The sequence below is a fragment of the Marmota flaviventris genome, chromosome 17 (genome assembly GCF_047511675.1).
Source record: "Marmota flaviventris isolate mMarFla1 chromosome 17, mMarFla1.hap1, whole genome shotgun sequence".
NCBI lineage: Eukaryota > Metazoa > Chordata > Mammalia > Rodentia > Sciuridae > Marmota > Marmota flaviventris.
Window position 1 is genome coordinate 65,070,180 of NC_092514.1, and position 14,875 is coordinate 65,085,054.

Here is a 14,875-nt window from a genome sequence, read left to right on the forward strand (position 1 = left end):
ACAAGGACCTTAATAGCATTTATTTTTCCTTGGATATTTTTGGAATTAAGGCTGGACAGTTGTACTTGGGAGTCTGAATAAACTCAAGTGGAAGAGATGATCACTGGTCAGGTCTCATAACTCAAAGGGAAAAATACCACTTCCAACATCACAGAGTCCTAGTTGTAGACTGGAGGAAATATACTTAGATGAGGGTCAATCTGAAACTACCCCAAATTCTGAAGAAACTTAGGAGAAAAAGTGCACAAATGTATATCATGACTAATACCGGTGGCTAGCAAGGAAGATGTTGGTCCTGACTCCATGATGGTATCAGATTCCCAACAGATGGAATGAAATCTGTAGTCACTGACCTTGGCCTTAGTGGAGGAATGGACGGTCTTTCAGTCTTACACTGCTATAGCCTTCTCCCAAACTAAGTATCAATAAAATCATTTGAAAATTTGAACACAGTAAATGAAGATCCCTTAGGCAAAGCTCCCTTTTTTGGAATTCATAACAGATGTGACAAGATACCGTGTCCTTGGCCCTCAGGAAACCAGAATACGCCTCCTCGTTCCAGGAGCCCCTCTCCAATATGTCAGTCAATACTGATCATTTTCTACAGGTCATGGCATGAAAAACATTGGGAAGCTTTGGCCTGAGGTCATTCCCCAAACCTGGTGCATTTACACAGATTCCTGTGTCCTATCCTAGCCAGTCTGGTATGGCTGGCCCAAGGTGAGGCCTAGGTATCTCCTTTTAGAAAAGCTCCCTATGTGATTCTGACCTGATCTGGAAGCTCTTTGAAGGGCTAAGAAGTTCTGGTGCTTTAATTTAATAAGACTAAAAACAGCAGGGGCCGATGCTCCTGGCCCCAGTCTGGAGCAACTTGTGGATTCGCTGCTTGTTTTCTGGAAAGCACAGATGGAGGTTCTCTACTGGAGAGACTTGAGGAAGAGCGTGATGGCATGTGTTCACTCCTGGCTGAGAGCCTGTAGCCCTTTGGCTCCTGCTTCCTTCTTTTAAAGTTTCTAAAAATGTTATTATTTTTTTTTCCCCTAAAATACATCAGGGAAGAGGGTGCATGGCAGACAGTGATAGGAAGCCGAATTTGTCTTGGGTGTTGCTGTGTTTCAAATGCCCCTTCCAACACTCACAGTGAAATGAACTGCCATTGTATGAGATGGGACCATTAAGAGGTAATTAATGTCATTACTGCAGGAGTAGGTTAGTGGTGACAAGTGGGTTTGTTATAAATTCCGCCTCCTCTTATACCTTCTCTGCTTTACAATGGCTCCCTCACCCTTCTCTCATGTTATCCTGCAGCAGAGCCCTCACCAGGGACCAGTGCTGTGCTCTCAGACTTCCCAGCCTGCAGGACTATATAAACTTCTATTGCTAAATTACCCAGGCTGTGATATTCTGTTATAGCAGCAGAAAATGCACTAAGACAGGTAAAATCCTGGGACTCCATTGGCATAGACTGCTCAAACTTGGCGCAGCAGTGAATGTAACTTCTAAGGTTTCACAGAGGTGAAGTGTCAGACACAGCCATTTGGAGTTAAGTTAAACAACAATACAAGTCTTAGCACATTTTTTTTTGGTAAATCTTAGCAGCACAAATGGCTTTAGTCTCAGAAAGATCTTGCTGAGCCTGCGAGGATTTGGAGAAGCCGAGAAGGGGAGCTGTTAGCATCATACCTCGGCTGCTCCTCGTCACTCGTGCTGACAAGTAAAAAAACAACATGCAAACAAGCTCCCAGAGTGCCACTCATGGCAGCCACCATCCAAAGGCACATGGCTGCCACTGAGCCATTGTCCCTGCCACCCCTGTGCATATCTCAATGGCATTCAAATCACAAAAGCTTACTATGTACCAGGGATGATGCATTTTTCATGTTTTGGCTTGCTTTCAACGTCATCTTATCTTTTCTCCACCCGTCCACTCTTTTGAAGGGAAGAAAGGATTCCAGATACTGAATTAATGACAATGAAGTACAATGGCTGTGATCACCTGGGAGTCCTCCCAGAGCCAGGGCCCCTCATGTTAGAGTCAATCACCCAGATATGGAGTATGGGCTGGGAACCCCAATTCATAGGTTCTACAGATTATCTTTGTACAGATAAGTCCAGTGATCTCTCTGTCCTATGGATGTTTGCTCCAATAATTCCTTCCCTCTCTGGTCTGTTCCTTCTGGGAGTCTGCTAGGGGGTTGAACCCAGAGCCTTGTGCATGCTAAGCACACACTCTACTACTGAGTTAGACTCCATCCCCAAAGGCTCTTTCTAGTGATTCAATGACCCAATGCCACAGCCAGCAATTCCATTCCTGGCAGAGACTTGCAAGTCTCTGGTTTCATTTGGCATTTAGCAATTGATTTGCCTTGATTTTGTTTGACTTAGTTGGTCTGGTATTTCACCATCAAATCCAATTGGTAAGATTTGCAACTGCTGCTGTGGGTACTGATTTTTTGGGGAACTCATTCATGCAAAATACTATAGCAATTTAAAACATTTTGCTTTTCTTTTGAAAAATTAAGAAGCAGAAACTATTTTTTTTCTTTTTTAAGATGGAGTCAGGCACTACCAATCCCCTAGTACCCTGGCTCTGCTAAAAACATTGCTATAGGGGCTGGGGTTGTGGCTCAGCAGTAGAGCACTCACCTAGCATGTGTGAGGCACTGGATTTGATCCTCCATACCAAATAAATAAATAAATAAATAAAGGTTTTAAAACAAACAAGCAAACATTGCTACAGCTTTACATTATTAGCTTAATTTCTTCCCAAACAGGAGAAGTGGTTTTAGAACTCAGCACTAGGCAACACTTCACCAAGGCTTGGGTCCCAGCTTCCTCTCTTTTGGAAGGATGAAGTCTGAAAGAGAACACCTATTTACTTCTTGAGGAAGTGAGCTGCAAATTAGTCTTCTAAACTATCATCTTAAAGCTCCTTTATTTCTAAATCATTCTACTCATTAACAAAATATTATTGCTGTCAGGATCAAAGGGGGCAATTTGTTCATGAAAGGGAGAAGCAAGAAGCAGGGAATAGGTTGATGGATTTGGAGGGTCCTAAGCTTTTGGTGTCCAAGAGCCTGACAAATCTCCTCGAGAGCCAGTCTCTCTGGGGAGGTCACAAATGCAATCCCTTATGTGGTTGCTGGTGACTCCTGCTTTGAAAGCTCTTTGCTACCTAAAAAATAAAGTCTAAATTCCTTGGCTTGGCATTCCAGGTTTTCTTTCCCCCTGCTCCAGGTGAGCAGTTCCTCACTGACCCTTGAGTATGTGCTACCCTTGTCTCCATTTGCTACACTGCCTATTAATCTCATTCATCTTCAAACTTTAGTTTGCTTCCATACAAGTGTGGGTTAGAGGGCAATATGGCTACTTATCTAGGAGGAATTAAACCTATTTACCCAATGACTCAACACTTTCACTATTAGAATGTACTCTACAGACACATTATAAATACCCAAAAGATATGCTTCTTGCAGTACCATAAAAGCAAAAAAATGGAAACATTCTAAGTATCCATCAAATGGGGAACGATACACATGCGGCATATTCTACAACCACTTACCTGACAGAAAGATGTGTGCTGCCACAGAAAAGATGGCAAGCTTACACTGTCAGTGTGATAATACACGTCGCAGAGTGCATACTGTGTGCTTAGCTTAATTAAATATGCATTAGGCATTATATTTAGGTGTAAACACTACAGACACTATCCCTAACCACAGCTCTATCTATGAGGATGGTTCATAGGACATTTGTTTTTTTCTTTTTTTCATGGTGCTGAAACCAACCCCAGGGCCTCAAATATGCTAAGCATGCGTTTTACCACTGATCTACACCTCTGCCCCTTATTTGTTCTTTTGATGTTTTCCAACATCTCTTGATTTTTCAAAAAAATAAGGATCATGTACTCATTTGTGAGCAAATAATAAAGACAAACCTTTACTTCCCTAAGGCCCCACTCAGATTCCACCTCCCCGATAGAGCCTGCCCTGCCTGCTTTCCTACTTCCAGAAATGCCCACCCCCTCCAGAGTCTTCTGGTGGTGGGTGCATGGTTTCAGGACAGCAGAAACACCTGGCAGTTGAGTATACATCTCTCCCGCTATCTTATACCAAACTGTCATCTAGCCCTTTGTGCCATTATATTTTATCTTCACAACCAGATCATGAACTTCTTAAAGGTGAGCCACTTCTTCATTGTCATTTTTACCCCTGTGGTCTTCCAGCCAATGTCTTGCCTCAAGAAGAAGCTGCTCTGGAGATGAGAGAAATGGCAGTTTTCTTCAAGCATTACTGGCCAAGCTGATCGGATCCCTGCCTGCAGGTCTAAGACCCACTGCCTCTTGCGGCCATGGTTAAATGTACCAGATGTCATCCAACTTGTAAAGGGGGCAGAGGATGAACAGAAAGAAGAACAAAACCAAGAGGTTGTCCAGGCTCTCCCTGCACATACAGGATGACGTTGCAGGTACCATGCTGTGCTCCTCTGGGGCCCCCAGAGTAGACCTCTGGGGAAATGACATCTGCATTACTGCTTCAGCTCCTGAGGACGCAAGCCTTGCATTGAAAATTGCTCCCCATGATTGTCCCTAGGATCTCCTGCTCTAGTCCCCTTCCAGAGACATCCACCAAGGGCTTCCCCCTTGACTTGTTAGAGCACTGGCAACCCCAGACCCTGTGAAAGCATGGGCTCAAGGACTACTTTAGATGCAGAGACTTCTCTTTTCCCCATGCTAAGGGTGTAGTGAGTCATCCTGTTGTTATCCAGGAGGCACCCAGACCCCAATAAGTTGGAACCCATCACAAAACAGCTGCGTTCCTCTCAGAAAGAAACAGATGGACTGGGGGGGGGGGCGCGGATGAGAGTAACGGCATAACAACAAATTGAACTTAACCATGCACCCCAGCAAGAGGCAGCTGTGTCAAATCTGGCTATTTGGAGATAATTGAAAATCCTTACCACCCTAAACTGCCAAGATGCAGACCAAAATGAAAATATTTTTAATTTCAGGGCGCCGAAAGGTTTGGAGAAAGCACTTTTGTGCTAAAGGGTACAGCTAAGGACGACAATATTTACTCATCTGGCCTCTCTGTTCCCTTTCCTGGGACCCACCGTCCTTAGCAAACAGCGTTTAATCTCTCACCCTTGACAGTTATTGGAAAAGTTAGAAGTATCTCTTTTTGTTCTGTTCTCTCTCCCTCAAGAGAGAATTCAATGGACATTTAGTGGAGTGACCAGTAAACTGGCTGCCAAGGATTTCTTGTACCAGGAAGATGGTAATCCAGAGACCTACAGGCTCAATTTTAAGAGGTACCTCAGTCACCCAGGCCAAGGAGAAAACTCTAAATCAAATTCTGTTCCCAAATCCCCTCTGAAGCATCAGACATTTAATTATGAGTCCCTTTCAATTTCAAGGACAGCCTCCTGTTAAGTCTTATTCTCCATTACTACCCAAGTTAAAATATTGTACGATTTCCCCATTAAAATTACTGTGCTCTGTTTATTACCATAAGACAGAGACCCCTTTAACATCTTGGGAGAGAGAAGTTTCCTTCATCTGTAATGATTATATCACACTCAAAAGGCAGCAGAGGAATCCTTTCCAGGGCTGATACCATCTTGTCTTTGTACTCTCAGGGCCTGGCACGGAGCCTGGCACACAGTTAGTGCTTACTAAGTGCTAACTATAGAAATCCATTAATGAGTCTTGCCACTGATAGGTCTTACTAAGTGTCCTTTCTTTGGGTAGGTCAAAATCAGGACTTCTTGATCTTGACAACTAAAGCTGGGTGACTGTGTTGTGGGGTCTGTCCTGGGACTGACTTCTACCCACTAGTGCATATCCCCAATTGTGACAATCAAAAATGTCTACAGATGTTCTTGGGGGAGGGGCGCAGAACTGCCCCCAGAAGAGAAGCGCTGGCCAAGAGACTGCTTTGCATTTACACCATCAATGAAGATTGAAAAATAGCACATTCTCATAAAAATCCTCTACCTCTAAACTTTCTCCATTAGGGATTACATTTCTTTTTCTTTCCCCTCCTTTGCCCTGGAGGCAGGTCTGAAAATTTAGGAGCTGTGCATTCCTACCCACGACCTGTGCCTCTGGGAAAGAGCTGCAGGGTGTACCCCAGAGGCCAATGAAGACCCCATTTTCTCTGGTCACACCCCATCCTATCCAGGAAGCTGAAGCTCACGCAGGCCCTCAGTGAACCAGGGAGCACCAGCTAACGCCAACAGCCTCTAAATGAGATCTCTCTGAGCTTGACTTTCGGAGGTTGTCCGGGTGGACTAGTCCTGTAGGCAGGGTGTGGAGATTTGCTTTTGCACCCCCGAACTGCCAACTCAGCTTTACAGAAACAGTCTCTTTGCCTGTGCCCTCTGCGGGCCTGCTGTGACTTATCGTGCCGAGTTCCTTATTCCTCTGCTGGGATCTTCACCTTGAAATCTTGGCAGAGCATCAAAGAGTCGGATGGGAATCTTGGCAGAAGCAAGAGCCACTTATCAAGCGCATAACAAGTACAACCTGCTTGGTGTTCAGCTTCACCCTCTCTGCTGCTTTGGGGTGCCGATGAAAACTGTCCCTGTGATTAGGCGCAGACAGCAGACTTTAATGGGGCGCGGGCAGGTCTTGATGCCTAATGGAGGTGTTCTCCATGTCTGAGAAATCACACTCTTTTTTTTTTTTTTTTAACATTACAACACTGCCCTGCAGCGTTGTCCGATGGATATGAGAATAAAACTTGAGGCTCAGAAGCTCTTGGGAATTGAAACACAGCTCTTGATTTGGACAAAAAATAGCAGCACTGCAAAAATGAGAAATCGGAGAGCTCTGGACCGGGCTATCAGCTGATCCCAAGTCCCCAAAGTGTCCTTCTGAATCCCTGGTTAGTGGTAGCATGAGGACTGTCAGGCAGAGGGCAGCTGGTGGAAAATTCCCCACTCTGGTCACCTTAATGAGAGAGACATTCTTGACTGTGTGGCTCAGGTTTCCAGGGAGAAATGGGACGAGCAAAGAAATGGCTTCAATCCCCTCCTTTGGCCTGAGTAGCAGTGTGTGTGGCTGTAGCTGGGTACAGAGTAGTGCCCCAGATAACCCTGGTCTGTATTCATCAGCATCAAAAAGTCTTGGAGCAGACTGTGCCCACCAGCTCCCTGGCTTTCTGCAGAGAAAGTGTGTTGCTCTTTACGATGCTGACATAGTCAACTTACAAGAATGGATTGGAAGAAAAAGCCCATAAGGCAGTCAGCCTCAGATTAAACAAAAAGGAACCCTGATTCACAACTGCTAGCTTAATGGCAACAGATTCATTTTCTTTGATAGCACTTTCTCTGAAATTGTCACTGCTGGAATTAAAAAACAAAGCCCCTGGCCTTCACTTGTGTTCATTCACCAACTGTTGGGGAGCAGCATCTGCTAAGAGCTGCTGCTTCAGTAGCTGCTGAGTATGGGAAGAAGGAGGATGGCTCTTGGCTTCGTGGAACTCATGCTGTGGCTATGAGCTAGCATGAGGTGGAATGATCTAGAAGCCACAGACCAGGGAAGGGCTGGAGGAGCAACATGCTCAGGGAATTTCCCTAAAGGGAAGTCGTGCTTGAGCCAAACTCTAAAGGTGGCCCAGTAAGGGGTTTTAAGCAGAGTAACAAGGTCAGATTTCCTATTAGAAGAAAACTCTTAGGATGGGGAGGAGGGTGTTAATAATTTACAATGTGCCAAACAGAAATAAATTTGGAAATGTTTTGCCAACTGGCTGCTTCTCTTATTCTCTGTCCCTGTCACATTCACAGTACACACAACCCACACAGCCTATAAAACACACTGCTGGTGAGTCCAGACTGCAGCCAGGGATTCTCAGAATCAGATGACGTGGGGTTGGGGGTCACTGGGAGTCCCACAGACATTCTCTTCCTTAGATTTTATTACAGGCTCTGGATTATGCCTATAGCCCTTTGTGGTGTGACTGCCAATGGAGGAGGAATTCTCCCAGTGACGCAGGCAGCAGATCCTCTGGAAGTGGGACTGGAGAGTTCACAGGACTGAGCCCCAGGAGGCCCATTTCTTCCACATTCATTAAGCCACCCTAAGACTCTTGATAGGAAGCATTGTGAGCGCTGGACCCAGAGTTCCTTTCATCTGCAGTGACCTCTTTTTCTAGAGCATGGTGTCCTAGCCTTGGCACTACTGACATTTGGGGCCAGATAATTATTGTAAAGGGCGATCCTGTGCTTTATAGGGGGTTTAGCAGCATCCCTGGCCTTGACCCACCAGATGCCAGCAGCACTCCCCAGGTTGTGACAACAAAAACTGTTGTGGGGCAGGCAAAGTTATCCCCAGTTGGGAACTGATCTGAGGGACAGTTTTCCACTCTCCTTTATCTCTGTTCTATTTCTTGACACATCCTCCCTGTGTTCTTCCTCGTCCTCTGGACAGTTCTTTGTAGATTCCTGGTGCCTCCTCTGTCTGGTCTCCTTTAAGGCTTAGTCCTTAACCCCATTCCCATTACACTTTATGCCTTCCCCCTCTCATCCATTCCCAGGAGTCTAAAAAATTTTCTATATTTTCTTCTCACCAGATACCCTGATTGGTCTCCAGGCCAGATCCCCCACCCAAGGTCCAGACTGGTTGCTCCTCATGCTAGATGTCTCACTGGCCTCACAAAGTCCACCAAGCTTTCTCCAAAACTCATTCCTCTTCTCATCTTCCTATTTCAGTAAATGGAACCCCATCTACCTGCTGTCTGTGCCAGAATCCTTTGGGTCATTTTGACTCCTCTTTTTTTCCTCACCCTTATAGCCCATCTAAGTTGGATCCCTGTCAATTCTGTCTTCAAAATATATTTCAAAACCATCTGTCCTCTCTATTGTTGTTAGTACTAGTTCAAGTCAGCATATAACCTAAATAACCAAAAATGCAAATAACTCTACTGACCTCAGTAGTCTCTTGATTTCCATTCTGCCCTTCTCAATGTATTTTCCTTCCAGAGCAATCTTTGGCAAGCATAAATCAGACCCTATGATGCTCTATCTTCCATATCTTCAAAGGGATTTACCGTACTTGACTAAAATCTGTCTATTAAACAGCCCCTTCCTCCTTCATCCCTTTCTTCCCTTGTTTGTCTGTGGCCACTATGTTTGCCTCTTAAACATGTCACCATGGAGCCGGATGTGGTGGTGCAAGCCTGTAATCCCAGCAGCTCGGGAGGCTGAGTCAGGAGAATCGCGAGTTCAAAGCCAGCTTCAGCAACGTCATGATGCTAAGCAACTCAGCGAGACCCTGTCTCTAAATGAAGTACAAAATAGGGCTGTGGATGTGGCTCAGTGGTTGAGTGCCCCTGAGTTCAATCCCTGGTACCAATAACAACAACAACAACAGTCACCACGGGGTCCTCTACTTGCTCTGCCCTCCACCTGGAATGATGTCCCCAGCTCTTTCATCCTGCAGGTCTCAGCACTGCTGTCATTTCTTCCAGAACATCTCTCCTGAGAGTACCCTCTACTTCCATATTCATGGGGTTTTCCTTTATTGTTTGGCTCCTCTGCTACATTAGAAGTGTCATGAGGGAGGGCCATGAGTATCTCACTACCACGTATCTGTCTTAATTCAATGAGTACTCCATTAAGAGTTATTGGATGAGTGACCATCTCTCATTTCCTTGGTCAAACTACATGCAGGAAAGAATGCTTCATGGTCCAGGACAGAGGTATGAATGTGTCCGTGCATGACTCCATCAAGCACGACAACAGCGCTTCACCAGTGTGAATGGAAAGAAACTTTCCAGGGGTGGTTCTTAGGAGAACAAAGCACAGGGAAGTGAGTCAAGCACCTGGTGACCTTAAGTGAGAACCATTGATTTCTTCATTACCATTCCCTATTTATCCCAAGACTTTCCACTGAATCAGAAAAGTGCTCCCTGAGGAATAGGCAGGACCACACTAAAGCATTCTGGGAGGAAGGGCTGAAATTAGTTCAGTTTTCTGGCAACACTGCCTTCCTGGAAGGCACAGAGCTGCTACAGAGGACAAGGTGTCCAGAGGACAGCAGACCCTACATGAAGGAGCCACAGAAAATGATGGGGCCATGGCTTCTCCCAATGCTTTTCATAATGTTGGGCCCTTCATTTAAAAGCCCAATTAAGCTCCTTGGACTTGGTATGGAACCACAGAAGGCGGGTGGAGCTCTGCTTTACCCTTCTTGCCAGCAGGTCCACAGTTAGGCAGAGAGCATTTGATTTATTTTTCTTAAACTACACAGGTGTAGTTGGCTGCAGAGTATAATACAAGCTGATGACGTTAACATGCCCAGCCTTTGTGTTGATGTGTATGACAAGCGTGATTCACATTAGCCTCTCCCAGACCCTTTAAGGGACAGCAGCTGGAGAGCCATGAGCCTGCAATTAAGCAGCTACACATCTCCCAGGATCAGGCAAAACTTTTTTATCCAAACGTATCCCAGAATGCGAGGGCAAACAAACCTGAACCACGCTGGAGCCCAGTTTGTGGGACCTGGTGGAATTCTCTTTTTAACAGGATTATTTGTAACGTCTTCTATGAGCCTTAATGAATCTACGGGAAGAGTTTCAAGGTCTGTGTGTTACAGCTCAAGGACGAGTCTGGGGCCCTGATTCCAAACATATTGTGATTGGCTGCATGTTGCTAAACAACAAAAATAGCCCTGCATCTGTTGTCATTGCAGGGCTGGGACGTTATTTACAGGCGGGTCACTCAAGTTCCGTCAGCAGCCATTAATAAAATACTAAGAGGATATAAATGGTGACTTGCACCAACGAGTAAAATCAAGAGGGAGAACTGGGCAAAGGGCGAATTCTGGCAGGGTGGAAATCAGAGGGAAAGAGTCTCTTAAATGTATTTTCAGCCAAGAAGAAAGGAGAAGGCCTTCTGAAGGTGCTTGCTATTTTGAGAGAAAGGTTCTAGACCATCATGAGCAGTCAAAAGTTTTGAGGATTGTTTGAGAATTTTTTTTAAAAAAATGTTAAAACCCAAAGATAAAAATAAAATATAGCTCCTGCCCTGGCAGAGCATGTGGGTGGAGATTCAGGCTGCTGTTTTTCAGAGAGGCCAGTGTGCTAGATGGCTCAGCCCTGTGAACATCAATGTGGCCCAGATTGATAGCAGAGTTGGGCAGACAGGAAAGCTAATGGAAAGTTATTGGCAGGTAGGCCAGTAATGAGCCCTGAGGAGCAGAGACTTAATTTCGAGACCCACACTAAATAACCCAGCAAGATGGGAGACCAAACTAAAGCCACACAAAGACAGATGGAAGGATCCCAGGAGAGGTGGCACTTGAATCCCTGTTGAATGAATGAATGAATGAATGAATGAATGAATGACTGGATCAGTCAATCTCTTCTACATGTTCTCCATCTATCACTCACCTCGGATTCTTTGTAGTAGCGTTCTGGAATTTCATCACAGGCAATATCAATAAAGCAAACTTCTCTCTCTAGGTCTTTGGCTTCATTGTCAAAAATCTGAAAGGACAGAGCAACATATCAAAGGTTAGCAATGCCAGAAGAAATCCCCCAAGGTGCCTGTGGCTCGGTACAGCCATGCCTGAGGCAGAATAACACCCCTCAGAGCATCTTCACATGGCTCAGTGCCCCAGGCTAGTGCTTTCACCTGCCACAGAATGTGCGAGAATCATAAGGAATCATAAAAGGGTTTTATTCATCACTTAGGTTTTGTCACCTATGAGGCAGGTGTGGCATCCATCACCGCTTGGTGAGGGGTAGAAGAAAAAGTGGTCTGTTTTTAGAAGATCAAGAGTGAGGAAATAAATCTCTTCCAAGAACCTCTTCCAAAACTGCAGTCTGCTGATTTTTTTTTTTGGCAGTTAATCTGAACAGGGCTGGGAAGGGGCTGGTTAGATTTGAGACAAAGAGCAGTGATTTGCCTAAATTTTTAGAGGAAAAAAAATGTGCGTGTGTTTTCATTATTTTTTTTTTTAAAGAGAGAGAGAGAGAGAATTTTTTAAATATTTATTTATTTTTTTAGTTTTCGGCAGACACAACATCTTTCTTTGTATGTGGTGCTGAGGATCGAACCCGGGCTGCACGCATGCCAGGTGAGCGCGCTACCGCTTGAGCCACATCCCCAGCCCTTGATTAAATTTTTTACATATAGTAATTTTACAAAAATTAAAGATCAGCAGAAAAAAAAAGATCAGCAAAAAGAAGATTAAACATAATCCCACTGCCCAAGGATAAATATGTGTATTTTTATTGACCACTAAGAGTATAATTTCCTTGGTACATGTAGGGGCGACAAGGTGTAGCTTGGTAAGATACTGAGATGGCTCCCTGCCAGTCTATTCTAGGTTTCACGGGTCCAGAATCTCCATTAATTGGAAAAAAAGAAAAAGAAAAAAGAATATACATATAAAAATTTTGGCAGAAAGACTACGTTCCCCTAGATTTCCCCCTTGCCATTTTTTCTGGTCTAAAGGGATGAGTATGCTTCTGAAGGACAGTAAACAGATTATGCTTGGAAAACCACTTCATCCGTAGAGGCAGTTGTAACCGCACCCCCATCTCACTGCTGAGCTAGCTCCTGCAGGGAACCACCAGTTAACACTAATTATATCAGACTCTTCAGAGGAGAATGGAATATTTAGGATGGGTGATGCCTAAGTGTACAGTCTTGAAAATTGGTGCCGGTTAATCACATGATCTCCCACAAGACGGCACCTGAAGGACCCTTCACTGCTGTACTCTTCTTGGTTTGCTTAAGAGGAAAGTACTGGTCCTTTCTGAATAATATTTGTGCTGATAATTATTCCCCAACTCTGTTGTTTGCTCTATCACCTATTTTCTTCTAAAATGTTTGGAGGCTACTTGGGCAAATCTCTTCAGACTTCCCAGTCTGACCTTTTCTTTAAAGGCAGGGAAAGCTTGAGTCTTACCAGCCCTGATTCCTTCCGCTGCCACTTCAAGCCAAGTGCTTTGGGATACTCCTAAAGTGTTTGGGAGGGACAGGTGGCTTGCTCGAAAAGAAACAGGAAGCAAACAAGTTCAAGGTTGAGTGCAGAAATAAGTTGTCCTAGATGTTTTTTTCCCCCTCTCGTTCTCTTTCATCTTTCTAAGGGTGAGCCAAGAGAAGAAAGGCATGTACCTCATTAAGAACACAAAAACAAGCCAGGCACGGTGGCGCATGCCTGTAATCCTAGTGACTCTGGAGGCTGAAGCAGGAGGATCACTAATTCAAAGCCAGCCTCAGCAAAAGTGAGGCACTAAGCAACTCAGGGAGACCCAGTTTCTAAATAAAATACAAAATAGGGCTGGGGATGTAGCTCAGTGGTTGAGTGCCCCTGAGTTCAATCCCCAGTACAAAAAAAAAAAAAAACCCAAAAAACCAGAACACCCCAGAAGGGAATGAGCTCCTAGAGAGTAAATCACAAAACATATGGGATTCTGTTGGGTGTGGTAGTGCACACCTGTCATCCCAGCTACTCAGGAAGTTGAGGCAGGAGGATCACAAGCTTGAGGCCAGCCTCAGCAACTTGGAGAGACATATGAAAAATATAAAGGGCTGGGATATAGCTCGGAAGTAGAGTGCCCCTGGGTTAAATCCTCGGTACTAGGAAAAAACAAAAACAAACCCCCCAAAATGATGGGATTCAAAGCAAGAGAAATAATCAGATGTTGGGGTGGGGGTGTTGACAGCTTTTACCTAATTTAATTCAAACTTTTTTGGTTACCCATTGTACCGGTGGTCACTTTACTGCCTCTCAGGTCTAAATCCACTTTCAATCTCTGCTCTGACATAACCAACTGGAACCTCATAATGCTCTCTCCCCTCTAGAGTGCATATCACCATAAGCCTTGTCAGTAGAGGGCACTGGAGGGACACTGCAGGGAGAAGGGGACTCTTCAGGTTTGGATCCTGGAGGCTGTGGAGTCTGGGAGTGGGGATAATCAGTGATACTCTGCCCCAGTTGTGTGTCTGGAGGGCAGAGTTAGCCAGTGACCCTGCAGCCTGGCCTGGTTCCGGGAACCAGCTGACCATGGCCCTCCTGATGCAGGCTCGGTGCCCTTCAGGCCTTGCACTGGCAGAGTGCCCTGACTTCCTCTACACACCTGTCCGCCAGCCTCACCTTGCCCATGCCTGGGAAAGCTTTTTGCTGCCAGGGAGTATGAACCAGCTCTGATTCAGGCAACCTGGTGAACTTCTCCCCCATCCTGTGGGTGACAGCCGCACCTCTCCAGTGATGCCCCGGCCATGGAAAGGGGCACCTTCCACCTTGGTCCTTCCTTAGGTAATCTCTTAGCTATAGAGCACCCTTCTCTTGACATCTTTATAACTGCTCCCATCAAAAGTAAATAATTCCTTATATTCCTTCCTTCTGTTCAAATTATTGTGTGGCTTCTGTCTCCTGATGGGGCCCTGATTGATACACTCATTGCATACAAGTGCTGTCCTAGGCTTTAAGGACTAGAAAGACAGGGAGGGCTGAGTTCCTCCCCTTAAAAAGTTACCACCAAGTGGGAGAGACAGTCTGGGAAGTTATTACCAATATTATGAGGCAGGCTGGGTGCAGTGGCACATGCCGTAATCCCAGTGACTAGGGAGCCTAGGCAGGAGGATCACAAGCTCAAAGCCAGCCTCAGCAACTTGGTGAGATCCTAAGCAACTTAGTGACACTCTGTCTCAAAATAAAATATAAAAAGGGCTAGGGATGTGCTCAGTGGTTAAGCGCCTCTGGGTTCAATCCCTGGTTGCTTTTTTTTAAAGGCAGAATAAAGTACATTCTTCAAAAGAAAACGCTGACAAGCTAGAGCCAGGAGAAGCTCAGAATGGAGGCAAGTCTCCAGGCTCCAGGTTCCAGAACCAGGCTCCTCCATGATAAAAGGCTTTCTCT

At 45.2% G+C, this 14,875-nt stretch overlaps 1 protein-coding gene across 1 annotated transcript in view; it reads right to left on the reverse strand.

Annotated features, from left to right (window-relative positions):
* The window catches only part of Pitpnc1 (phosphatidylinositol transfer protein cytoplasmic 1), a 254,083-nt gene that overhangs the window by 37,522 nt on the left and 201,686 nt on the right, over window positions 1-14,875 (reverse strand). Inside the window, exon 6 of the mRNA XM_027946269.2 lies at window positions 11,394-11,489. Coding sequence (XP_027802070.1) covers window positions 11,394-11,489 — 96 coding nt within the window. The remainder of the gene's footprint in view (window positions 1-11,393; window positions 11,490-14,875) is intronic.